Below are 27494 nucleotides of genomic sequence, written 5' to 3'. Positions count from 1 at the left end.
GCTGTGTGGTCAACCGTCGGTACGTGTCTCTTTCATTAGTGGTGTGGATCTCCGCCCTCCACTACCACCACCACGCTGGACCTCGCCGCACAGGCCTGGACGCTGGATAGCCGCCGGTACTCATTACAACACGTACCTCATTATGGCTCATTATGGTGCGGCGACAGCATGACTAACAACCTATAATGGCAAGCTATAGAAAGCAGCGACAGACGAGATACATGATACATTGTAGAATTAATGATCATCGTGTAGAAAGCATCATCAGAAGAGATACGCAATGCTGTCAAGATCTTTAATCAACCCTAACTTTAGCGACTTCGTTCAAGCGGAGCACCGGGGGGCAGCATGGACGAAGCAAGAGTCACACATCACGGCAGTCACTATAAATCAAATTCACCTGCGCCACTGACGGGCTGGGGTCGTTCTAGAGGCCCTTCAAGGAAACCTACCTTCGCTATAGGAAACACATGATAAAATTGCAGAATGATACAAGTAATGATCTTCGTATTTACTCCTATTTGGTTACGTGAAGAAAACACAATGGAATATTTTCGTTATTATGTCATTTATTTTACATATCTACAAAATAAAGCAACTCCGAGAGACTAGGAAGGAAGGGATTATTGCTATTAAAGAAAACTAACGAGAAATCAACGTTGTAAAAAAAAAATATCAGACTTCATACTAATCAGATTCTTAGACAAACATTTTTCGTCTCGCCACACACACACCTCCGCGGCAACGAGGACCGAGGCCAAGCAGAGTGTCGCTGGTGCTCACTCCGGAACACTATCGTCAATATAGTGAGCTGAGCGGCGCCGCCGCCTCCCTCCCTCGCCGCCTCGTCCCCCTGTATGGTTCTCCTCGATCTCGCGTCTCAGGAGTCTCTTCCATAGGGTCCTTGAGTTTCGTTATCGCTGTGCTGTGCTGGCGAGGACTTCTAAGCGATGTTGAAGTGATGGATTTATCTCGGTGGTTGTGGAGGCTTGGAGACTTACGGTAACATCGTCAGAAGTCTTGATAAGGTTTTAGTGGTCTCAGCACTGAAACTCTTGTCCTCCTGCTCAGTGTCGAGTCCAGCAATTAAAGACTCATAGATGGAGGTGCTTTGGGCTAGTCAGTCGCCACGGATCTTTCCCCACTCGGTCAGGCAGTCTCGTGAGCACCAAGGTGCAGTCTGCGGCCCAAGAGGCGAGTGACCCCGACCTTGCTGTGTGCCCTTACTCCCGAGCCTCAGCCAAACCCCTGCGGGTCCCGACGAAGAATGTGTTGCGTCGATGCCTCAAGACAACACAATATGCATATTTTCACCCCAGTCTGCCTCAAGATTAAGCAAGAGTTTTTACATTAACAGAGAAAAGCGTGACCTGACGAGCCACAGCCTCAGCCCATGGTGACCTCCACGCGCTCCCTGGCCTCGGAGCGGCGGGTCAGGCCGCGGAGGGCACTGTGGAAGAGCCAGTCAGTGTCCTCCTGCCGGTGCTTGTCGGGGGCGTGGAAGGACAGCGAGGACAGCAGCTTGGTGAGGAGGGATATCGGCGGCTCCTCCTCCTCCGCGCCGGGCCGCACGGGGCTCGCTGGAGAGTCTGAGGCGTCCTGCACCGCCTCCAGCACGAGCCGCCCGAGGGTGCGCCGAGAGAGGTTCTGAGGAGAGAAGAGTTTCTTAATATATTTCTTTGTAACTCCCAGGCAGTCCGTCGTCACTCTTTTGGTACTGTTCAGAACAAAATCAAGTGAAAAACGTCTCAATGTATATCTCGTATCATCACATAATCAAGATAAATAGCAAGTTGTAATGTATTTACTATATATTCAGCTTTACACGAGTGTTTGGGGCGGCCCGGCGCGTGGCACTCACCATGTCCGCTACGGAGATCAGCGCCTCCAGCAGCTGCTTCAGCTGATCCTCGAGGAGGGAGAGCCGCTCCCTGTCGCCTTCGTCTTCACGCGCCTCGCCCTGCAGCTTCACAGACTCATCCTTTAGGAGTGGATCGTCCTCAGCCGGTTCCGGGGATTCCTGAAAGAAAATTAAATGATAAACTGACGTTTCAAAAGTTCTTTACTCAGTGCTCGCCAAAACAAAGATTAAAACTGTAGCGGCGCGACCAACCCTCAGAGAAGAAAGCGTTTAAGTCAGTAAATATCTTAGACATTTAACTTGTTGATAAATTCAACTTAAAATTTACAAGTATATCACAGTCAACAACTAGATAGTCAAGTTAACAATTAATTATTAATCAAGGCCGATTGCGTCCGTTTCCTCCACGTTTCGCGTCTTCTTTCTCGACCCGAGCACCTGTCGTCCGTAGAAGTACATGTGGGGAGAGCGTCCTCTGTGCCTCCCTTTTAGTATCCGCCTGTCTACCCAGCACCTCCGCCGTCAGTCCCACGTGCCGTTACGTCGTGTCGTCATCATTAAGCCCAATTTTCCTCCTCGTGCCACCTCAGAGCGCGCGTCGTGCGGCGGCGTCACGCACGTGGCGTTGGGGTGCCGGGCTGCCTACGCTTTCACGCGCGTGGGGTCATCAGGGGGACAGAGAGAGAGCCTATCATATTGCCTCCTCTCTACCGCCTGGAGTTCGTGTGGTATCGCCATCACCAGGGACCTGCGACAACAACACGCCGTCATGTTTTGGGTTTTTTATTTCCTAGTTGTTTAGTTCCTTTGTTCAGTTGCAGGTCGGGGAGATATAGCCTCTGGAACGCCCGTTAGCTGATAAATATATTTCCTTCGATTTTTATTCCATTGGAATTCATATCTCACGTAATAAATTGGGGAGGCAGTGGTGAACCCGAGGACCTTGGTATACGAGTCCCACCAAATTACGCTGACGATTTTCAACCATCACTGAAAAGCGGATGATTACCCACATGCTGCCCAGATCTCCAATCAACCCTAAATCCAGCGACTTCTTTCAAGTGGAGCACCGGGGGGCGGCATGGCCCAAGCAATAGTCATACATCATCGGCAGCCACTGTACATATAATTCTCCTGTGCCACTAACAGACTAAAGTCGTCCAAGAGGCCCCTCAAGAAAACCTACCGTCGCTATAGGCAGCACCTAAACAAAATTAAGAACAAAATATACACTAAAAACGTAGCACCGTCTGAAAAAATAATGGAATGTTGGATTTATATGAACATCTTTGACAGTCTTGAGAGATGGATTTCACACGGCCTCTATCATCACGTGTCTGACTGCTCGTGACCATAAGACCAACGGAAGGGCGTCATGTGCTCACCTCCTGCCACTCCCGCTCCGCTTCCTCCAGGGTCTGCTGCAGCCACTCCAGCTCCCGCTCCAAGCCCTCGATGATCTCCCGCGAGGACGAGGTGGACGTGTTGCCGGGCAGGGAGGCCTCGCCAACCTCCGTCTTGTAGCCGTCGTCGCTGCCGCTGTTGCTGCTGCTGGCGCTGCTGTCGGTGCTGCTGGTGCTGTCGGCGGTGATCCACGTTGTCGCCACTGTCTGGGCTGTCGGCGGACTGGGCTGGGACTTGCTGGAGACATCGCTGCCCCGCAAAGACCATAAGTCCTCCTCGGATACTGTGGAGATTGGAGTTGATGGATAAAGAGGATAAAAGTGTGGTCATATTCGTCAGTCTGTACGCACCATTGCAAGGAGTACCTACGTATATTAGAAAAAAAACTCATAAGTACTCGGAGCAGTGTCTGTCGGGCTTATTTGTTGTTGTTTTTGTTATTTGACCTTGAGCTGCCTCTCTTGCTGTTAAAAAAAAAAACAGAAAGCTGAGGTGTGATAAGGAATGGACTTGTCAAAATAAGAAAGAAATGTTCATCCGTCGGTATTTAGACAAGTGTTCATTTTGACAATAGTTTATTTCTATTCTTCATTTCAAGTATCCAAAGTAGTTGTTGTTGTTTTTCTTTTTCTGACATAAATACTTAATGCAATGATAGTACTTACAAACTGACAAATATATCCAACTTACACGAAAAAAAAAAATCCACACACAGCCTTTACAATCCAAGCCAGGAATTAGAAAGCTTTTATATAAGAACATCCACAAACATATCCAACTTACACGAAGAAAAAAAATCACCCACACACACCCTTTACAATCCAAGCCAGGAATTAGAAAGCTTTTATATATGAACATCCACAAACAAATCCAACTTACACGAAAAAAAAACATCCACACACAACCTTTACAATCCAAGCCAGGAATTAGAAAGCATTTATATAAGAACGTCCACAAACAAGTTGGCTGGTGAATGCCTGGCTCTGGCGTTGCACCTGACCGCCTCACCTGACGCGTGCTCCGAGGACCGGTCCGGGCAGGTGTCCTCGTCCCGCTCGCTGTCCTCGCTGTACAGGCCGCTGTCCGCCCGCCGCGCATCCTCCAACCTGCAAGGGAGGAGGGGGGTTAGTGTGGTTGTTGAGAGTAAGTGGTGGTAGTAGTAGTAGTAGTAGTAGTAGTAGTCAATAGTAGTACATGATAAAAGAAGTATTTTAATATCTGCAGGGACGTAGAAATAGTGGTTGTAGTAGTGGTAGTAAGGTAGTGGTAGTAGTAGTAGTAGTAGTAGTAGTAGTAGTAGTAGTAGTAGTAGGAGGAGGAGGAGGAGGAGGAGTAATTGTTGTTCCGATTGTGGTGGTGGTGGTAACAGAAAAAGTAACAGCAGTAGGAGTAGTTGCTGTTGTTATAACAATTTTAAGAATATAATAATGTCTTTATAATCATCCTTTTCCTCATTTTCTTTCTCTTCATCATCATCATCCTCATCATCATCATCATCATCATCATCATCATCATTATCATCGTCATCATCATCATCATCATCTCCCTAGAAACGGTGTCGTGACGCAATATAACATGTGGAAGAGGGGACGCGTCGTGCGTGAGTTTTGCAATCTGAAATTACCACTTCCGGAAAGGTCTTTGCGGTGGCTGTTGCGGTTCCATAGCCATATAGCTTGATCCTGGTATAAAAAGTTGTCTCGCCATCAACCGTATATATTATTGCCGCGGCCTTTTTGTATCTGTTAAACTCGAGTAAATCTGACAATCACCATCTCCGACACCATTCTCTAGTCGTTGCTTTGAGTCTGGAGAAGTTTAACAGCGGTACAAATGAGAAATAAGTGAAAGCAAAAGCAATCGTTCACTTCCAACGGAAAAAAAAATGTCCAACTTCTTTTTCGTGATGTTTTTATCTAGTCGCTGCTTTGAGTCTATAGCGAAGTAAACAGCGGTACAAATGATAAATAAGTGAAAGCAAAAGCAATCGTTCACGTCCAACGGAAAAAAAAATGTCCACCAACTTCTTTTTCGTGATGTTTTTATCGGGGACGCTTTCGCTTGTCGCTCAAGTTGTTAGTAGGAGAAAGAGGAGGAGGAGGAAGAGGAATAATAGTAAGAAGAATACAAAGAAAGAGAAAGAAAAGGGAAGAAGAACAAAACAGGGAAATGAAAATGGAGGAAGAAGAGAGAAATAACAAGAAAAGGAAGGAGGAAAGGAGAAATAAAAGCAAAAAAGATAGACGACTTAAAAGGAAAAATAGAATGAATAAGAAAGGGAAAAAAATAACGAATAGAAGAAGCATGGGAAGGACTTATTAACAAACCCAAACTCAAACTCGCCACCAGAGGACATGCCTGTCTGCGTGTGTTGGTGCGTCGTTCCTGCAGTGAGTGAGTGAGTGAGAGCCTCCTGTGCTTGCTCGCTTGATGCTCTTAAAAACGTGATCAGAGTTGAGAGCGGCGGATGGACGGAGAAAGCTCGCCTCTGTGTGTGTGTGTGTGTGTGTGTGTGTGTGTGTGTGTGTGTGTGTGTGTGTTTGAAAGCTTGTGTATGTAAAAAACGAGCGAAATACTAAAAACAAGTTACGTTTGGTGGTGGTAAAATATACAACGAGGGAAAAGGAAGAGAAATAGAAGGGGAAAATAAGAACAACAAAGTAAACTTGAGAGTAAGGGAAAGGAGAAAGAGATCCGTAGACGATGTGTGTGTGTGTGTGTGTGTGTGTGTGTGTGTGTGTGTGTGTGTTGGTTAGACTTTCTCGGCTCATCTCTCTGTCACTTTCCGGCAACAATACGCTGATTAGAGAACACGCTAAGCACGGGGTCGGCATAATGACTTAAATGTTGGGTGCTCACGGTGAGAGAGAGAGAGAGAGAGAGAGAGAGAGAGAGAGAGAGAGAGAGAGAGAGAGAGATCCATAGGCCTAAAAAACGTATCTCCTGCTCAAAGCGTTCGTCGCAATTTGGCCTCAATGACGACCTTAGCCCTTCAATTAGCTTAGGCTTCATGAATATTTAAGTTACCCATCCGATACCCCCCCCTCTCTCTCTCTCTCTCTCTCTCTCTCTCTCTCTCTCTCTCTCTCTCTCTCTCTCTCTCTCTCTCTCTCTCTCTCTCTCTCTCTCTGTATAGGCCTCTTCCTTTTTTGTATGTGGGAATATAGACCTATCGGTTCTTGCAATCCATTTCCTATTCTTTCATCCAAATGTATTGAATATATATGTAAAAATTGTTTGTGTACGATACTTTGACCTATTTCTATTCAAAGGTTATGATATACTTTTACTTTAGGATAGTTTTGTTGTTGTTGTTGTTGGGGTAAGTATGGCGTCATTCATGGAACAAGGGTATAAATTCTGAAGGTGAAAGTGTACACACCTACTTAACCTACCTGCCTACCTATCTACCTGTCGAGTGATTGCTCCCTCTCATTCTCGCTCTTCCCACACGCATGCCCACGCCCGGCTTCTAAATCACTCCACGGTCCTTTCTCTCACACCCTCGTCCTACTCTTCTTTCTCCTCCTCGTTCGCTTCTTACTCTTTCCTCTACTCCTTACCACGCCCAGATCACCCTCTTCCTTTCTCTCTCATACTTATACCCAATCCTCGTTCTCCTTCTCCTTCTGTTCTTTCTCTCCTTCTCGTTCTCCTCTTACTCTTTCCTCTACTCCTTACCACGCCCAGATCACCCTCTTCCTTTCTCTCTCATACCCAACCCTCGTCCTCCTTTTCCTTCTCTTCTTTCTCTCCTCCTCGTTCTCCTCTTACTGTTTCTCTCAGGTCACCTTCATCCTTTCCCCAACACATTATACCCAACCCTCGTCCTCCTTTTCCTTCTCTTCCTTCTCTCCTCCTCGTTCTCCTCTTACTCTTTCCTCTACTCCTTACCACGCCCAGATCACCCTCTTCCTTTCTCTCTCATACTTATACCCTATCCTCGTCCTCCTCTCCTCTATCTTCCTTCTCCTCCTTGTCCTGTTCTTTCTCCTTCTCTTCCTTAGAACCTTCAACTTTACCCCTCCTCCACTTCGTTTCGTCTTCGTCCTTCTCCTTCTCCTCCTTACTGCCCCGAACGCCACGCCTCTTACATTTCCTCCTCGTTCTCCTCTTATTCCTTCTTCCTCTCCCCATGCCTTCACTTCCTCTTCGTTCTCATGTTCGTCCTCTTATTTCTTCCCCTCCCAACCACACCCAGTCTCCACCACCTCCTCGTTCTCACCCTAGTCCTCCTAACCCCTGCCTAGCCACGTTCAAGCACCTCCCTGTCTGCCCCGTCCCTTAATTACTACAATCACCTATCAGCAATCCTCCGCTGACAGATTATTCACTTCCCACTCTTCCCCTTCTCTCTTCCCTTCTCCTCACCCACGCCTAGCAACGCCCTCACCCGCTCACACCACCTACTCCTCATCCTTGTCTACCATACCCTCCTTTCCTCACCCTTCCACGTCGGTTCATCATTGCAATTCTCTGCCGACAATCCTTTCTAGACACGTTACTCGCGTCCCACTCTTCTCCTTTCTCCTAGCCACGCCCTCAGCCTCGCCACGCCTCCCTGCATGCCCCCTCCTCTCCTCTCGTCGCAATCCTCTCCCGCCAATCATCTCTCACTTTAATGGGTGCTGCAGTTTCGCGCGGCCTCGATTCGGGAAAGCTGCGTTGTGCACCCATTCACCGTAGTTACCCCTCCCCTTTACTTTCCGTTTTCTTCTTTCCTCACGCCAATAATTGATGCTCGTTTGTTTTGGTTTTGATGGCGAGAGGCTGATGTGATGTAAGTGGGGTGTATGCGTAAGATTAAAACGCCTCTTGGTACACTTATTCGCTATACTTTGTTCATTCTTTCCTTACGTCATTTAGATGCTTGTTGTGTTTCGCCCGAGGGAGAGAGAGTGAGAGATTGAAGCGATGTAATTGGGTTGTTTATATACGTAAGATTAAAACGCTTGGTACGCTTCTTTGCTGTAGTTTCCCACGTTTTCCCTACTTTTTCTTTCTTCTTTCTTCACGTCAATCAAATCCTCGTGTTTGTGTTTCACCAGAGAGAAAGAGAGAGAGAGAGAGAAAGAGAGAGAGATGATGTGAGTTGTAAATATACGTGATTAAGGTCGGTATTTTAAGACGCTTTGGCTTCTCACATCAACTATTTCTAAAGGTCAAAGAGGGGATCAGTCGGGTTCTAATGAGTGTTTTTTAGGTTCATGCTACTGAAGAAGGGTCAAATTACCACCAGGGTCATAAAACTACTACAGGAAATTCCCTAAACTCATATGAAAGCCTTGCCAAATATGTGAACTTGGGCGACGAAACGTTTTAAAATACGACCTTTTAAAACTCCCTGTGCTCTTAACGTTATAGATTCCTACGCTGTAACTACACATTCTTTCTTCTTTCCGTATGTCAGTTCGATGCTTATTGCTCTGCTTCGCCCGAGAGTGTTCTTATTTCCTATAGTTTGTTTCATACGATGTTCACGTTCTTTCTTCCTTTAGTAACGTCAATTAGATGTTCGTTCTACTCTTTCGCCCGGGAGAGAGAGAGGGAAAGAGATAAGTGAGAGGCTGAGGTGATGTAAGTGGCATGGGATGTCTACGTAAGATTCTGTGATTAGGTGAATGGGAGTGTGGGAGGCGCGAGTGTGTCAGACGTCGGGGGGGAAAAAAACAACACTAATTTCGGTTGAGGGCTCGGGGTTTTGCGCTACGGATCTGCTGACCTACACACACACACACACACACACACACACACACACACACACACACACACACAGGAAAGGGTTACGAAATAATTATGTAGTACGTGAGAGCTTAGGAACTGCACTATTAACCCTTGTCCGAGTTTACGAAATATTGAGGCGAGTTACCGTACGACACTCTGGGCCGAAGGAGAGAGAGAGAGAGAGAGAGAGAGAGAGAGAGAGAGAGAGGACTCGTGAAAATGTGAATGGAAGTGGCTGCCGGACGTAAGAGGAAAATGAAAGTTGACTCGAGTGGTCGTGCGTGGGGTCGCGTTTGCCTGTTTCTCACTGAAGGGAAAATTGAACACAAGACTCGAAGGGGAAGACTAAAGAAAAAAAAATACATGAAACAATTGCATAGAGAAGGAACAGACTGGTACGTTGGTTGAGGGGAAATGTGGAGGCAAAGTGGAAGGATTTTTTTTTTCTTTTTTTTTTTGTCATTTCAAAAGAACATTATCAGGACACCTCTCCCCCCGAAATTGATCCCTCTTTCGGCCACCTCCTTGGATTCTTTTTAGGAGCAGCGAGTGGCGGGCTTTTTTTATTATTGTTTCCTTTTTTGTGTGCCCTTGAGCTGTCTCCTTTATTGTAAAAAAAAATAGGCCGGAGGGAAATGCTAAGGAAAAGGAAAATACATGCTAGAACTGTATAGATAAAGAGCAGAGACTGGTATATTAGTGAACGGGAAACGTGGAAGTGAATTGGAAAGGAAAATAATTTGTATGCCATTCGAAAAGAACACTTAGACTCGAGAAGAATGCCATAGAAAAACGAGAGACGCTGTGCATACAAAATCTAGATAGAGGAAGAACTCTTGAGTGAAGGAAAATTTGTATGCCATTAGAAAAGAACACTTAGACTTGAGAAGAATGCCAGAGAAAAAGAAGAGAGACTCTGCATGCAAAATTTAGATAGAGGAAGAACACTTGAGTGAAGGAAAATTTGTATGCCATTAGAAAAGAACACTAAGACTCGAAAAGAATGCCAGAGAAAAAGGAAAAACACTGTGCATGCAAAATCTAGATAGAGGAAGAACACCCGAGTGAAGGGAACGTTGAAGTGAAGTAGAATGGAAGTTTTTGTGGCAGTTGAAAAGTTCACTGGACCTCTGAGGAAATATTAGAAAAAAAAGTGAAATATTTACATGCGCAACTGTATATAAAAAAAAAGACCAGACTAGTGTACTGAAGGAGAGAAACGTGGAAGCGGAATAGAAAGGAAAAAGTTTTATGGTATTTTTAAAGATTACTTGGCCTCGAGGAAAACGTCAGAGAGAAAAGGAACTAGTTACATGAAACAACTGTATATAGGAAGAACATAGGCATTGCTTGAGGGGAATTTAGGAGTGACATGGAACCCAGTATCTTTTTTTTTCTGTTATCTAACGCATTGAAAGAGAACACTGGGCCTCTAGGGGAATAATAGAGAAATGGGGAAATATATGATGCGTTTGTAGAAAGAACACCGACTGGGGCATTGAGGGAAAGAAACGTGAAAGTGAAATAGAATACGGTATATATCTTTTTTTTCTCAGACAGTTAAATAAGCCATTTGAAAAGGAAGAATACTAGAAAAAAGGGAACTTACTAATATGATGCAGTTATTTAGAGGAAGACCAGAGAGTGATGAATTGAAGGAGAGAAAACGTGGAAATGAAATAGAATACGGTATATATCTTTTTTTCTCTCTCAGACAGTTATCGTTGGCATTTGAAAAAAAAGAATACTAGAAAAAAGGGAACGTACTTATATGATGTAGTTGTTTAGAGGAAGACCTGAGGGTGATGAATTGAAGGAGAGAAAACGTGGAAGTGAAATAGAATACGGTATATATCTTTTTTTTTTCTCTCAGACAGTTATCGTTGGCATATGAAAAGGAAGAATACTAGAAAAAAGGAAACGTACCTGTATGATGCAGTTGTTTAGAGGAAGACCTGAGGATGACGAATTGAAGGAGAGAAAATGTGGAAGTGAAATAGAATGCAGTATATATATATATTTTTTTTTTTATCCAAAGACAGACAGCTTAGGAATTTGAATACGAGAATGCCAGAAAAATAGGAAAATAAAATAAAGAAAATGTATATAGAAAGAACAAAAAAATAGTTCACTGGGAGAGGAAAAAAAACGTATAAACTAAACGGAACGCAGTGTTTATTTTTTTATCTAACTCCTAATCATTTAAGGCACTTCACAAAGGACGCTGAGGGTTGTTAAAGCGTCACCGGCGAGTATTAATGTTCACGAAAACTAAAGGAGAGAGGTGAGAGGTGAAATCGGCCACGACACAGACATTAGTAGGGAGATGAAGGGAGGGACGGAGGGGGGAGGAGGGGTGGAGGATGAAGGAATGGACTGAGGGGGGAGGGAGTAAAGGGGGTTGGGGTATCATGCCCAAAACAGACATTAGTGGGGGAGATAAAGGAGGGGAGAAACAGAGAGGGGAGGAGGAGGGAGAATCTAGCCCTACACAGATATTAGTGGGGGAGATGAAGGGACTGAAGGTGATGGAGGAGAGGGGGGGAGACATTAGTGGGGTGATAAAGGAAGGGAGAAAGAGACGGAGGGAAGGGGAAAGAGAGGAAGGGGGATATTAGTGAGGGAGATGAAGAGAGGGAGGAACAGAGGAGGGGGGGAAGGGAGTGAAGGGAGTTGGGGGTATCATGCCCTACGCAGACATTAGTGAGGAAGATAAAGAAAGGGGAGAAGGAGAGGAAAGAGGGTTGGGGTATAGGGAGGGAGGTGAAGGGGGAAGGAAAAGGGGGAGAGGATTACCATAGGGGTGGAAGGGAGGCTGAAACGGAGGGGTGTGAAGGGGGGAAGGGGGAATCACGGTCTTCTTAATCATTAGTGGGGGGGGGATGAAGGGGAGAGAGGTTGGGGTATCATGACGGAGAGGCGGAGGGGGGTATAGGGGGGGGGGATCATGCCCAACACAACCCCTCTCCGGATAATGATGTACAATTTCGGCATCACATCATTATTTCGGCTCCGCGGCCCGACAAAGGGAAGAGTGCCGAGAGAGACAAAGCAGTTTTTTCTTTATTTTTTTCCTCCCCTGCTAAATCTGTGTCCCGCGTCCACGTAAGAAAAGAAAAAAAGAAAACCGTGGGATGACTATAGTGTGGAATTTTCTTTTTTTTTCTTCTCGTTTTGTGTGCCGTGGAAAAGAGTGAAAGTGGAAGGCCATGTCGCAGGGAGGTACACTGCATAGGGCGGCGGATGGGGAAGGGGAGGGAGAGGTGAAAGGGGGGAACGCGTAGCCACTCACCACCCGGCAGGAGGAGACTGAGACCGAGACCGAGACCGAGGAGATGAGGCAAGAGTGTTATAATTGTTCCTAATATGCTTGTTAGTGATGCTGATGAGGGTCTTGAGGGGTGGAGGGAGGAGGGATTAGGAAGGAAGTAGTAGTAGTGATAGTAGTGGCAATAGTAATGGTTATAGTAGTAGTAGTAGTAGTAGTAGTGGTGGTGGTGGTGGTGGTGGTGATGGTTTTGGTGGTGGTGATGGTGGTAGTAGTAGTAGCATAGTAGTAGTAGTAGTAGTAGTAGTAGTAGTAGTAGTAGTAGTAGTAGTAGTAGTAGTAATAGTAGTAGTAGTAGTAGTAGTAAAAGTAGTAGTCTCTCCCCTCGATGACTAGTTCGAGAGATAGATCGATAGGTAGATATAGATAGATAGATAGATAGATAGAAAGAAAGAAAGAAAAAATAGATGGAATAGTAGTAGTAGTGGTAACGATAATAATTATGATAAATATAATAATAATAATAATGACCATGATAAAAATAATGGCAACAATAAAAAATAATAAAGCACAAAGCTAACACATTAACATCAAGACAAAGCCAACACCTCCTAAGCCTGCCTCTGCTATACAACCTACCTGCTATACCTGTTAAAAAAAAGAGGGAGAGGAAAAAAAGAAAACTTACTTGACGTGCGTGGCGTGGGCAGCGAGGGCAGCTAGGGCGTGTTCACCTGCGCGCACCTGCCCGAGACTGCCCGCCACCAGCTCCCGCGCCGCGCCCACTCTCGTCACCACGCGCGACCTGCAAGAGAACCACGCGCAATGACACCACTGAAGGATAAAGAGAATGAAGAACAATGAAGAATTAAATAATGTAGAACTGGAAAGACAACGACCCGTAACGTAACACCACTGAAGGATAAAGAGAATGAAGAACAGTGAAGAATAAAATAATGTAGAACTAGAAACAAAACGACCCGTAACGTAACACCACTGAAGGATAAAGAGAATGAAGAACAGTGAAGAATAAAATAATGTAGAACTGGAAATAAAACGACCCGTAACGTAACACCACTGAATAAAAAAGAGAATAACAACAATAAAGAATAGAATAATGAATAATAATAAAATACAACCACCCGGAATGTAACACAAGTAAATAATGAAGACAATAAAAAATAATAAAGATAACAACACATTAATTATCGTTACCATTTCAGTGAGCAATTCCAGATATTTGTTTAAACGAGGTATTAAAGTATTTATTGACATTTTTTTGTGGCTAATTCTGCTTATTTTATTCCATTAGTGTTGGAGTTTAAGAAAGATGACGTATTACAAACTCTGTCGAAATCGTAATAAAAAATCAACAAAACCCACCAATTAGCCACGCCTCGATAAACGGATAAAAAAAGGTGAATCAGCCACATTATTATTTATAGACTAATACAAGGTTTAAAATATCAGGCATGAGTAGTGAAGCGGAACATTGTGAAGAAATAGTTCATGCATATTCCACTAAAACAACAGAGGCTCTTTTTCCCTTGTCAACTCGTGCAAGACAGGAAACTTTTAACCAGTGGACACAAGGAAATCTGATCTCATTGTCGTGTGGCTCAGTAAGTGTTTTGGGGATAAAGTTAAGACAGAATTGGCTTGTAACAAAAGACCTCACTCAGACGGGCGTGGCGAGCCGTCAGGAGATAGCCTAGTAGACGTGTATCAAGGGGTAATGTTTTTTTTTTGGGGGGGTGGGGTGGGGGGGTGAAGGGGCATTGAGAGGGGAAGGAGGGACATTGGGAGGAGGAGGAGGGACATTGACAGAAGAAGGAGGGACATTGAAAGGAGGAGGGGGGACATTCAGAGGAGAAGGCAAGGAGGGCAAGGAGGAAGAGCCATGCAGTTTACTAATATACATGTTTTTTGTAGGCTATTTTTTTGTTTATATTGTTTGCGTGCATGTTAAAAGGTTCAGGGAAGGTTATCGGGTAAGTGTTTATGAGTTACTGCGGTTACTTATTTCTCCATCATTCCTTGTTATTTTTGGCTAATATTGTTCACTTATCCGTTTATCCACTCATTCACTCATTCATTCGTGCATGTTGAGTTAGTAAGGTCAGGGAAGGTTGTTGTTGAATGTTATAGTGAGAGTTATTGTGCTTATTCATTCCTCGGTTATTCCTTGTTATTGTTTGTTTTTATTCTTCATTTATTCTGTTATTCATTTGTGCGTCCTCATTCATTCCTTGTTATTGTTTGTTTTTATTCTTCATTTATTCTGTTATTCACTTGTGCTTCCTCATTCATTCCTTGTTATTGTTTGTTTTTATTCTTCATTTATTCTTTTATTTTCACTTATGCTTCCTCATTCATTCCTTGTTTTTGTAGGTTATGATTTTTTTTATTCGTTTATTCTTTTATACTTCCCCCGCAACTTCATTCACTCATTCATTCTCTCTCTTTTTTTTCTTTCCATTCATTAACTTTTCTTGTGTTTCGTCGGTCTTGTTCGTTCACTCCGACTTTCACTCATTCTTTCACCTAATCATCCATGTTTCAGTCATCTATCAGCTTTTGTTCACGCGTTCCTTTCATTTCTTTTTTTATTTCTCATCTCACTCCATCATTCGTTCAATTGCTTCGTCATTCACTTGTTCTTTCACTCGCTCACTTGCTTTCTCATTCACCCGATTTTTTTTCATTTATTTTCATTAGTTTCTTCACCTCGTTCTCTCATTCGTCATTCATTCACTAGGAGAAAAAAAAGCCACAGATTAAAACGAAGACGATCAAATTGATGTTAATACGACAGCTCATTGTAGCTACGTAAACATATTGAAGTGTTGTTCCAGTACACGAAAGGATGATTGACGCAGTTTCTCTCTATGTCATTAAATGCACCAACCTCTCCTTATTATAAACAGTTGCAGCATGTTGTTATTTTCCCTTTTTCTCTAGTATTTCCCTCGAGGCACGGTGTTGTTCTTTTCAAATGCCATAAAACTTTCCCTTCTACTCTACTTCCATGTTTCTCTTACGGGTGTGTGTACCTGTTCAGTCCCACCGACACCTGACTTAATATGCGTGTCCTTGAGTGGCCGAAGATCATCAGGGCACTTTCCGTCAACCTTGAAATTGAGTGTAACTGAAGACGAGTTGAACCGTGGCTGGGAGAGTGTGGGGGAAGGGGGAGAGGGGGAGGCGGTGAGAGACGGAAGTAGCACAAGACTCAAATACGGACGGTAAAATTTCGCTCGTACTATATCAGACGCTGGATCAGATTACACTAACGTCACAAGAAAATACGAGAGCAGTGAACTTTACGTGGAGAATATACTGTTAAATAACCATACGAATAAATAGATAGTGGTGATAGAAAGTAGTAATAGTGTTAATAAATAGATGATGGTATAATTTCGCTATAACGTCAACAGGAAATGTGAGGAGCGGTGGACGTTACTTGTAAAAAATAGATGTTCTTAAATAGCCTAATCAGTAGAGATAACAGATGATAACGTTAAGTTTAGGAGTACCTACATTGAAAGTCCATCTTGTTTCCCTTTCAACAAAACAGTATTTCACCCCCACGTCAGCCCCACGCACCTCCTACTCTACTTCCACAGGTGTTTTGTTGTTTTTATTGTTTTCACCATTCTATAAAGGGAAATGCGTGCACGAATTTTGTCTCCCTTCCGTATCGTTCCTCTCTGTCTTCTTTTCTTTCTTTCTCTCTTTGTTTTTCCTTTATCTATCTATCTATCTATCTATCTATCTATCACCCTCCCCTCCCCGTCCGTTTCCCACCCAATTCATCCCTTCGTTTCTTCTCTCGTGTATAAACAAATTTGTGCTGCTGAAACATTGCCCGTGAATTGTGTGAGGCGTTCATTCTCTTTGTTCGAATGCTTGACCAAGTTCCGTAACGTCTGACCCACTTATCTCATTCATGCAATTGGGTGCTTTCTTTTTCTTTCTTTTTTTTTTTCATTAAGTGCGTCGCGATTTCCCTGACTGATCACGCGGATGCCATGTGTGTGTGTGTGTGTGTGTGTGTGTGTGTGTGTGTGTGTGTGTGTGTGTTTTCTCATCTGTTCTAATCCACCCTGACACTCGAGTGCAAAGGAACGACAATAAAATTACTTTGGTACGTGTTCCTGCGACGAGTGTGTGTGTGTGTGTGTGTGTGTGTGTGTGTGTGTGTGTGTGTGTGTGTGTGTGTGTGTGTTTACAATGGAGGAAACAGGTCAAGGGTAAAAACAAAGGAAATAAAAGACCGATGTGTGTGTGTGTGTGTGTGTGTGTGTGTGTGTGTGTGTGTGTGTTTACAGTTAAGGAAATAGGTCAAGCGCTAAAACAAAAGGAAAAAAGACCGATAAGTGTTTGTTTGTTTGTGTATGTATGTGTGTGTGTGTGTGTGTGTGTTTGTGTGTGTGTTTACAGTTAAGGAAATAGGTCAAGCGCTAAAACAAAAGGAAAAAAAGACCGATAAGTGTTTGTTTGTGTGTGTGTGTGTGTGTGTGTGTGTGTGTGTGTGTGTGTGTGTGTGTGTGTGTGTGTGTGTGTGCATCGCCTGCCTTCACACCCTTCTGCAGGCTGTGGGCTCCCCGGAGAGTCTTTTAAATGCGCCGTCACGTCTGCGCCTCACCGCCTGCGGGTCGCCCACTTGTCGGGGCTAAGCGAGGGTTGCACGGCTCTCGTTGCGTCGCGGAGGGAAGCGCGGAAATCAAGGGCCGGGTTTTTTTTTTTTTTTTTTTTTGGGGGGTTCGTTCTCTTCCGGTCTTTTTTGCCACCTCACTCGTTTACTCGTCGTTAATGTTGCCGAGTTTTTGTTTTTATGTGTAAGGAATGTACGTTTGTATGTTTGATTTATTGTTTTCTTGTTGTTTTTTGTTGTTGTTGTTTTCATCGTCTTACTAAAGGAAATGCATACACGAGCTTTGTCCCCCTCTCCCGTATTTTCTTTTTTCTTTCTTTTTCTTTTCTTTCTTTCTTACTTTATCTCTATCTCTATCTATCTATCCATCTAACTTGTTCTGTCTGTCTATCTATCTCCTCGTTTGTCTCTCCACCAGTCAGAAAGAAATCACTTCGTTCAGGGATACATTTATTATCTAATTTAATGAACTCTGCTTCCTTACTATCTTTCTTACTTTATCTATCTATCCATCTAACTTTATCTGTCTGTCTATCTACTCCTCGTTTGTCTCTCCACCAGTGAGAAGGAAATCACTTCGTTCAGGGATATTTTTTTTATTATCTGATTTAGTGAACTCTCCTTCCTTACTATCTTTCTTACTTTATCTATCTATCCATCTATCCATCTAACTTTATCTGTGTGTCTGTGTATCTCCTCGTTTGTCTCTCCACCAGTCAGAAAGAAATCACTTCGTTCAGGAATACTTTTTTTATTATCTGATTCAGTGAACTCTCCTTCCTTACTATCTTTCTTACTTTATCTCTATATCTATCTATCCATCTAACTTTATCTGTCTGTCTATCTATCTCCTCGTTTGTCTCTCCACCAGTCAGAAAGAAATCACTTCGTTCAGGGATACTTTTTTCCCCCTTATTTAGTGTCTGCTTCCTTACGATCTCGGGTTAACTCAGGAAACATAATTTTTCCGTGACGAGTTTTCCTCCACCAGCATAAAAGGAAAGTGGTCAGAGTGTGAAAATTTACGAGGATATATCTGCCGCAGCTTGTCGTAAAGAATAATAACGTTAACCCCCCCTCTCTCTCTCTCTCTCTCACACACACACACACACACACACACACACACACACACACACACACACACGGAAGAGAGGCTGTCACGGGGCCAACAACGACTGAGAAATACTTGATAAATTCTGTACTCGAAAAAAAAATATACAAGAATTCTGAAATCCTTCCTGACTCCCCCCCCCCTCTTCCACCCTTCCTGACCCCCACCCCTCCACCCTTCCTGAGCCCCCATTCCGTCCTTCCTGACCCCGTCCCACCCCTTAAAGAGGTCTGGCAGCACGGTGGAGGATGTCAATGGTTCACCAGCGACTGGGAATTATCTTTTTTTTTTTTTTTTGGGGGGGGGGGGGATATGCTAAAAGAATGATAGAAAGAAGAATTTTGACTCCTTCTCCCCCCCCCCATTGCACTCCTCCCTTCAATGAGAAAGACACAGGTCAGACATCACTGTAAAAAGGTAGTTAAGGTTTCCACAATGACCGGAAATCTTTTAAATTATACTCTAAAAGAATAATTGGATGATAAATTTTTGAACCGTTCCCCTCCCCGCTCCATCCACCCCCGCCCCCTCCTTAGAAAAAGACACGGGTCAGGCAGAGTGGTAAAGGAAGTCAAGGTTTCCACAATGAAGAGTTTGGAAGTATTTTCCCATTGCGGTAAGAAAATAACCTCCCAAAGAATTATAGAATTAATTATTTTCAAACCTTTTATTCTCTTACGCACTTCCCCTCTTCCTTCTTCCTTCCCGAGAGAGAGAGAGAGAGAGAGAGAGAGAGAGAGAGAGAGAACACCACGGGGCAGACAGAACAGCCAAGGTGGTCAAGTTTTCCATAAAGAAGTATTTTGCGGTGGGTGGGGGGTGGGGGGGAATGCTGTTAATACGAAAACGTCCCCAAAGAATGATAAAATAAAAAAAAAATAACCCCTTCCTTTCTTATGCACTCCCACCTAACCCCTCTTCCCCCCAAAATAGAGAAGGACACAGCATAAGGATAGTCAAGGTTTCAACGGAGAAGCTTTTACAATTATACTCCAAAAGACGGATAGAGTGAAGAGTTCCCAAACCTTTCTTCCCTCATGCATTCCCCCCTCTCACTATCCTCTCCCCTCTTCTTTCCCTGAGAGAGAGAACGCCACCGGTCAGGGAGGAAGGCGCAGGTAAACTCTCGGTGTCACGTGGCGGAAGGTGTGGAGGGCTTCGTGACCGCATGGCCGCGCGAGGATTAGCGAGCTTGCGACTGACTGAACTGACTGGTGGACTCTTGACTTCCTTCCGCGTTGGGCTATTCTGGTATCTGTAATTACTGTGAACTCGCCTTTTTATCGTCTGTTGCTTCTTTAGGAATTACATGAACCTGTGAAGAGGGTTATATACTTGACATTGTTTCCTTTTTTTTGCGTTATGTGCGTCTCAGATTACGAGAGCACTTTGTTTTCTCTCTCTTCCTTCTGTTTTTTTTTTCTTCCCCTTCTCTTTTTTTCTTTCTTCTCTTTCTTTCTTACGATAACTCCCTTTTCTTTATTCTTTCTCTTTTTCCCTCTCTGATTACAAAAACTCACTTTTTCTCTGTTTCTTACTTCTTTCTTTTTCCTCTTCTCTTCTTTTTTTCTCTTCTTTTTTCTTCTTTCTTGCTTACGAGAACTCACTTTTTTTCTCATTCTCTTCTTTCGTCTTCTTCTCTTCTTTCTTCCTCTTCTCTTCTTTCTTCCTCTTCTCTTCATACTTCACCTTCTCTTCTTTCTTCCTTTTCTCTTTATTTTCTCTCTTTTGCTGTCGAGAACTTACTTTTTCCCTATTTCTTCCTTCTTTTCTCTTTCCCACTCTGATAACAAGAACTCGCTTATTCTCTCTCTCTCTCTCTCTCTCTCTCTTTGTCTTCCTTGCGAAATAACTGAACCTGTGAAGTGGTCGGTTATATAATTAAGTAACGTTGTGTGCTCTTTTGCGTGATCCACATACCTTCAATTACTGTGAACTTGTTTTGTTTTTTTGTTTTTTTGCGTCTGTCTCCCCTTTACGAACTCCCAGAACCGGTGAAGTTTTTCGTTCTATAATTAGATGACATTGTTTCGTCTTTCGCGTATAGTACAGGTCAATTACTTCAAAATTACCTCTTTTTTGTGTGTGTTTTCATGTGTGAGTTTTTGTTCGCCTTGCTAACGTATGTAATTGGATCGTCTCTCACGTATCATATATATCAGTTAAACGGTTTTGGGGGGGCACTTTTATTACCTCTGTGAATAAATTGGACCTGCGATATGTTAGCTGTATCATTAAATAAGATTGTTCCGGATTTTACCGTGTTTTACTTATCATTCAATACTCTCAACCTGTTATTTTCCTCTTTTTTTCTCTCTCTCTCTCTTCCTAGCGGACAGATTGAACCATTAGAATCATAAGTTCCATAGTCAGGTTTCATTGTTTCAAGTTTTTCTTTATCTGTATTCCAAAACTTTTCCCTTATCTCTGTTTGAACGCTTTGTCTCTCTCTCTCTCTCTCTCTCTCTCTCTCTCTCTCTCTCTCTCTCTCTCTCTCTCTCTCTCTCTCTCTCTCTCTCTCTCTCTCTCTCTCTCTCTCTCTCTCTCTCTCTCTCTCTCTCTCTCTCTCTCTCTCCCCCCCCCCCTTGTGTCCCCCTTGCAGACCAAATTAACCTCTAAGATCGTAGTTTATACAATCAGGTATCATTGTGTCTTTTTGGTAGAGTAATTTCCAGTTATTTCCTTTCCCCTTATGTACATTTCAAAACATTCTCCCTCGCCTGTATTTCAACACCCTCACCCCTGTTTATTTTTCCCCTCGCCAGCAAAGTGAACCGTTAAAATCGCAAGTTATATAATCTGGTATCATTGTTTCGGTATTGCGTTACACTGAACTCTAATAATTTCCGACTTTTTGACCTCCCCTTGCGAAGTAACGAGGTGTGAAAGTTAAGTGATATAACAAACTTTCATTGCTTCGCGGTTTATACATATTCAAGCACAGGAGTTCACGCCCAGATTGCCCAGAAATGAAGTTAACTAGGTTCAAATTTCGTCCACATCCATCACCAACCATTACTTCACCCATCACCCATAACGAACCCCACCCCTATCACCACCTCCTACTTCTACTATTATCATTACGGTACTACTCATTATAAAGAAACCCCCCGCCAGAATGCTATGAACCTTGAGGATGTTATTTATTTTTTCGTCTTCAGGAGTTGTGGGTCGCGGCAGGCAGTCAGGTGTGTCGAGTGTGTTGGTGCGAGTCACTAAGGTTAATTAAAAGGTATACATGGGAAACTTGCCTTGGCTGGGGGTATTGCTTTCAGTTAGTTCTGTGTGTGGTAGAGGGGGGAGGGGGAGCATTGAAGAGAGGAGGAAAAGAAGGGAATAGAATAGCAAGGAGGCAAGAAAGGAAAGCATTGCAGAAATTAAAAGAGCAAAGAGCAAAAGAATTAATTGTTGAAATAAATAGAGAAAAAACAGGAAGGAGATAAGAAAGAATTGCAGGAAGAAAGAAGCAACCAAGAAAGAAAGAAATTGCAAGGAGACAAGAAAAAAGCAAAACAAAGGCAAGCGAAAGAGAATGAAAACAAAAAGCACGAGAATAAGAGAAAGATAACGAAGAACACGAATCGTAGAAGGAAAGAAAAAAAGAAAAAGAAGGAGACAGAAGAAGGAAAGTGAAATCAATAGAGGAGAAAAAGAAAAATGTAAAAAAAATATAAAACGAGAAATAAATTGCAAGAAACAGGAATTAAAGGCTTGCAAGAAGAAAGTAAAAGCAAGGAGGAAAGAAAAAAATAAGCAAGAGAGTTACAGAAGAAGAAGAAGATGATGATGATGATGATGATGATGATGATGATGATGATGATGATGAAGAAAAGGAAGAGGAAGAGGAAGGAAAGAAAGAGAAAGGAGACGGGAGAACGTGAAAAGAGAAAGAGAAATTGAAAGGCCCCGTGCTTCAGCGTGCCTTCTTTTATTACGTTATTACCCGGCTAATTCTCACCATTCCCGACCCCCGGCACCTACGACCCGCGACCCCGCGCACCTGTCTTCCTCACCACCACCACCTGTACCATGACACACCTGTACCCACTCACCCACTCACTCATTCCCCCACTCACACACATTTACCTACTCATTTCTCCCTCTCATATGAAGAAGAGGTGAGATAGAAAGAGCATTATTAACTCACTCACTCACTCACTCATTAATATACTTAGGCATTAACTAACAAACATACTAACTAACTAACGGACTGAATAACTTACACATTCACTCACTCAGTCACTCATTCACTCATCTCTCCCTCTCATGCAAAAAAAAAGAGAAAAAGGAAAAGAAGAGCATAACTAACTAACATTCACTCACTCTTTCACTCACTCACTCACTCACTCACTCACTCCTCTCTCTCATGTGAAGAAGAAGAAGAGAGAGAGAGAGAGAGAGAGAGAGAGAGAGAGAGAGAGAGAGAGAGAGAGAGAGAGATCTCTCTCTCTCTCTCTCTCTCTCTCTCTCTCTCTCTCTCTCTCTCTCTCTCTCTCTCTCTCTCTCTCTCTCTCTCTCTCTCTCTCTCTCTCTCTCTCTCTCTCTCTCCCAAGCAGTCTGGTTCACAGGGTTTTAAAATGCAATGGCCGTGGCAAGCAATACATTCTCCTTTACTGCTCTCGTCTTCAAACGTATTTACTCTCCGTGCCCTGCATATTTTAACTCTACTCTCTTTCTTTCTCAGTGTCTATCTATCTATCTATATATCTATCTGTACATGTATGTCTATCTATCTCGTTTCCATCCTTCCTCTCCACACGCACATCTTTTCTTTAGTCAAGGGTATAGTTAGTATATTAAGAAGAGGAAGTGGGTTAGCGGAAAAGGTATACAGGTGAGGGAAAAGGAAAGACAGTAAGAGTGTATGATTGTATGCTGTAGGTTCGTTGTTTGTTCTGATCTTCCTCACTATCAACCTTCCTCCTCAGTCACACACACACACACACACACACACACACGTACCCATATCAAACAAACCCCATTTTCTCTTACACCCCAAATATATTCTTTCTTCTCTATCTATCTATCTAGTTCTCGTTTTCCCCTCTCCTCCACACACACATCTTAACCACCTTCAACCCTCCTCCCAAGCACACACGCACCCTTCTCAAACAAACCCCATTTTCTTTTACGCTCCAAACAAGTAGTTCCTTCCTTCTTCCAGGCCTTAACACCATTCCCGGGACACACACTTCCTCACACACCCTTATTTGCACGCATTTACACACCTCCTTTCCCGTCTTCCTGCCCGGCCACCCACCCACCCCGTGACGCGAGTGTAGGACATTCCCCCCTTCTGAACATTTTCCCTTTTCGTTCTTCTAGACAAATGAGGGAGAGTGGAAAATGTTCTGAAAGGTGTATTGGCGGTATTCTTATATAGACGCTTCCTTCTCTTACACCAATCATTTCTATAGCCCATAAAAGTTAAACGAGTCCCCATGAGTGTTTCTGTACGCTCATTGTGCAGAGACTTTGTCAAACTACCACCAGGGCCATTATGCTACCTATGGAAATGCCCACAAATCCTACGAAAGCCTTGTTAAATGTGTAGGCTTTGGCGCTGAAAGGTTTAGAAATATGACCCTGTGTTTTTATGTCCTTCCGAAATTGACCTCCTTGCGAAACTGACCTCTATTGACCACTCATCGCTCCACATTCTTTTAGAGGAGTAGCGCCTAGCGGGCTTTTTCGTTTCTTTTTTTGCGTTGAGTTGCTTCCTTGACTATAAGAAGAAGGGGGAAGGGGCATTTGGCAAGGGGGGAAATGTCCAAAGGGAGAGGGGGGGGGATTTGGCAAGGGGGGAAATGTCCAAAGGGAGAGGAGGGGGATTTGGCAAAGGGGGAAATGTCCAAAAGGAGAGGGGGGTGATTTGCCAAGGGGGGAAACGTTCAAAGGTAGAGGGGGGAATTTGCCAAGGGGGGAAATGTCCAAAGGGAGAGGGGAGATTTGGCAAGGTGGAAAATGTCTGAAAGGGGAGAATTTGGCAAGGTTGGAAATGTCAGAAGGGGAGGAGGGGGGCAACTATGACCGGCATCCACCCACCCACATGCCCACCCAAAGCCCACCACCACCCACTCTGCTTCACCTCCACACCGCCAGATGGACAGCAAGAGCCACGCCTGCCGCTCCTCGTGTCCTTTGAGAGGCATGAAGACCGTCACTGTGAACTTTACGACCCATTGTGGTGCTGGACAGGTGAAGGGAGGGAGGGACGAAGGAGAGGGAGAGAGAGAGTGAGGGATGAATGAGAGGAGGGATGGAAGAGAGATATAGAGGAGAGGATGATAAGGATGTAGGAATGGAGAGATGGAGGGAGAGGGGGAGGGAAGGAAGCGAGATATAGGGGAGAGAAGGTGAAATGGAGGGAGAGATGGAAGGAAGATATAGGGAGAGAGGATGATAAGGATGTAGGAATGGAGAGATGGAGGGAGAGGAGGAGGGAAGGAAGCGAGATAGAGGGTGATATGGAGGGAGGGACGGAAGCAAGAAATGGAGGAAGAGGAGAGAGGGTGACATGGATAAGAATGATTGGATTAAGTATTAGTAACATTCTCTTTATTTCATCTCCCTTTTCTTCTCGATTTCTCATACTTCTTTCCTTTCCTCTTTTTCACTTGCCATCATTCTCTTCACTGACTTCATCTTCTACTACTATTTCTTCTCCTCTCTTTGTTCAGTCAGCGGCGAGGTATTGTTCCTGATCATCTGTTTCCTCGGCTTTTCTTCAATTCGTCCTACCTCTCTCTTTTTCTTGCTCTTTTCTATTATCATCATCGTTATTCTTCTCCTCTGCCAGCACTCCTTTCTTTGTTCACTCAGTCGTCGCGGTACTGTTCCCGATCGCCCGTTCGTTTCTCATTTCCCGCTGGACTGATCTTCCTTCCTCCTCGTTTCCAGAGATGATTCATTCGTCGAGATTTCCTCTTGTACTCTTAGACAGCTCACATTTATGAAGCGCAGTCGGGTGTGTCTGATGCAACCGCTCTCTCTCTCCCTCTCACTCTCTCTCTTGCTCTCACTCTTCTTCTTGCTATCTGTCTGTCTTTATCTGTATATCTATCTCTGTTTCTATATCTTCTGTGTGTGTTTGTGTGTGTGTGCGTGTGTGCGTGTGCGTGTGTCTGCATATGTGTGTGTTTCCTCCTTCTCCAAGTCAAATAAACGTCAAGTAAATCTAACCAAAACGCGGAAAGATTAAAGATGTTTGCAGAGTGAGTCGCTACCTGTCACTGCTAGACCGAGGAGGAGGAGGAGGAGGAGGTCAGGGAGGGAAGGAGGAAGGGAAAAGGTGAGTGCTTGCCTTAACTCTATTCCGGCACGCTTGGATGGCCGCGAGAGGGATTGGGAGTCAGTCAGCGTGGCCGGCCGTCTTGAGAGTAGGAGGAGAAGGAGGGGTGTACGTGGAGGTCAGTCGTAAGGGTAGGAGTTTACGTGGTCATCGAGTGGGCTGGAGGGAAGGGGAGGGAGGTGGAGGAAAGTGGAAGAAACGTGTGAGGAGCATGAGGTCACGTACAGTCATTTGCAGGAAAGGTGAGGAGGTGAAGGAAGGCAGAGATAGGAAGAGATAAGAAAGGCATGCAAGGATGAAACCTGTCGGGGGAATGCTTTGGAGTGTGTGGTGATTTGGCTTGGCATTCCGTTCCTGTTCCTTGGTGTTGTGTTGAGGAATGGTGGCTTGGTGTGGTATTTCCCTTGTGTTGTGAGCTGAGGAATGGCTGGGATGTGGCTTGCTCTGAGGGATAGTAGGGATATGGCTCGGTGTGTGCTTTTCTAGTGTTATGCCCTGAGAAATTACGTAGGTGTGGCTTTTCCCAGATGTTATGCTCTCAGGAATGGCTGGGATGTGGCTTAGTCTCAGGAGCGAATGGAGTATGGCTTGGTGTGGCTTTTCCTGGTGTTATACGGTGTGGAATGGCTGAGGTGTGGATGTTTCTGGTATTCTCTGATGTTATGTGTGATCTGAGGAATGACTGGGAGTGGGGTGTGACATTTGGTCTGGTATTTCCTTGTGGAATGTCCTGAAGGATGACTAAGATGGGGTGTGGCTTGATTTAGTCTGTCCTGATCTTGTGCTCTGAAGAATGGCTGGGATCTGGTGTGGCTTCGTCTTGTTTAATCTCTCCAGGTATTATGTTCTGAGGAATGATTGAGGTGGGGTGTGGCTTTCGTCTTATCCTGATCTTTTGCTCTGAAGAATGGCAGAGGTCTAGTGTTGCTTCGTCCGGCCTGACTTTCTACAATGCTCCGGGGAATGGCAAAGGTGTGTCGTGGTGCTTGTGTCGAGGCGAGGCGAGGTGGTGGGCGCTCCGTAAGTGGAAATGCGAGGTCCCTTTCTGTTTGCTTCGGGCGGCAGGACGGGACGTGACGGGCGCGACCTTGGCAGCCCCGACCCAGGCATCATCTCGAGTATTATTGAAAAGCCGAGTCGGTGATCCCGCGGCAGGCAAAGCAATATATGTATAACCTTCCCCTTCGTCCTTTCCCGTGATCGAACGCATAGTGGTGTTTTAAAAGGCCTTGTGTGTTTAAGACTGACTGTGTGTGTGTGTGTGTGTGTGTGTGTGTGTGTGTGTGTGTGTGCGTGTGCGTGTGGGTGTCTTAGTGTGTGTTTTAGCTGTGTAAGGCTTTAGAATGTATAGTGTTTTGCAATGTGTGTGTGTGTGTGTGTGTGTGCCCTTGCGACTGTTTGTCTTTATAAGGTAGTGGAGAGTGAGGAAGTGTTTGCTCGAGACCCGGAGGAGGAAGATGAAAGGAGGTGGCGAGGAAAGAATGGAAAACGCGGCATTGAGGGAGGCGTCGTGGGAGTGGACAGAGGAGGGAAGGTTGACAGGCGAGGAGAGAAAGATGGAAGGAAAGGAGGAGGAGGAGGAGGAGGAGGAGAGGCCGAGGACAGAGCCAGTAATGTTGATAGAAGGGAAATTTGGCCCCCCTCCTCTTCTCCTCCTCCTCCCCCTCCTCCCCCGCCTCTCACTTTCCTCTCTCTGATCTTTGGCCACACAGAGAGACCGCCTCCTGCCCCCTAGCGTGTGTGGTATGTGGAGGTGGGGGGAGGGGTTTAAAGAGAGAGAGAGAGAGAGAGAGAGAGAGAGAGAGAGAGAGAGAGAGAGAGAGAGAGAGAGAGAGAGAGAGATACCCTTGCTACACGATCATTTATTATTCTCCATTCATCTATCATATATACTAATGTCCATATATTTCCTTCTTTCCAGCAGGACTCTCAACACATAAAACAAGACTTCCACTGACCCGGATCGCTCTACTGAAAAGGTAAGGTAAAGGTGTTTCTCCCATTACTGTTCGCACTCTTTCTTTTATACTAAGTGAAAAAGACACTAATAATTTTTGCCTTCAACTTCTACGTATAGCACCGATCTGACATTTTCTTTATCTTTTATACTAAGTGAAAAAGACACTAATGATTTGCCTTCAACTTGTACGTATAGCACCGATCCATCATTGTCTTTAT

At 44.3% G+C, this 27494-nt stretch overlaps 1 protein-coding gene across 2 annotated transcripts in view; it reads right to left on the bottom strand.

Annotated features, from left to right (window-relative positions):
- Positions 1-548: 548 nt before the first annotated feature.
- Positions 549-27494, bottom strand: part of LOC127009310 (uncharacterized) — an 89984-nt gene continuing 63038 nt past the window's right edge. For both annotated transcript variants that reach the window (XM_050882262.1, XM_050882263.1), the window contains 5 exons: positions 12946-13062; positions 4274-4371; positions 3247-3548; positions 1862-2020; positions 549-1647 (listed from right to left, as the gene is read on the bottom strand). In XM_050882262.1, coding sequence (XP_050738219.1) covers positions 1387-1647; positions 1862-2020; positions 3247-3548; positions 4274-4371; positions 12946-13062 — 937 coding nt within the window. In that variant the 3' untranslated portion in view covers positions 549-1386. The remainder of the gene's footprint in view (positions 1648-1861; positions 2021-3246; positions 3549-4273; positions 4372-12945; positions 13063-27494) is intronic.

Source organism: Eriocheir sinensis, chromosome 40, assembly GCF_024679095.1.
Source record: "Eriocheir sinensis breed Jianghai 21 chromosome 40, ASM2467909v1, whole genome shotgun sequence".
Taxonomy (NCBI): domain Eukaryota; kingdom Metazoa; phylum Arthropoda; class Malacostraca; order Decapoda; family Varunidae; genus Eriocheir; species Eriocheir sinensis.
Note: the sequence above shows the minus strand (reverse complement) of the source record. Positions and strands in the feature narration are given on the sequence as shown.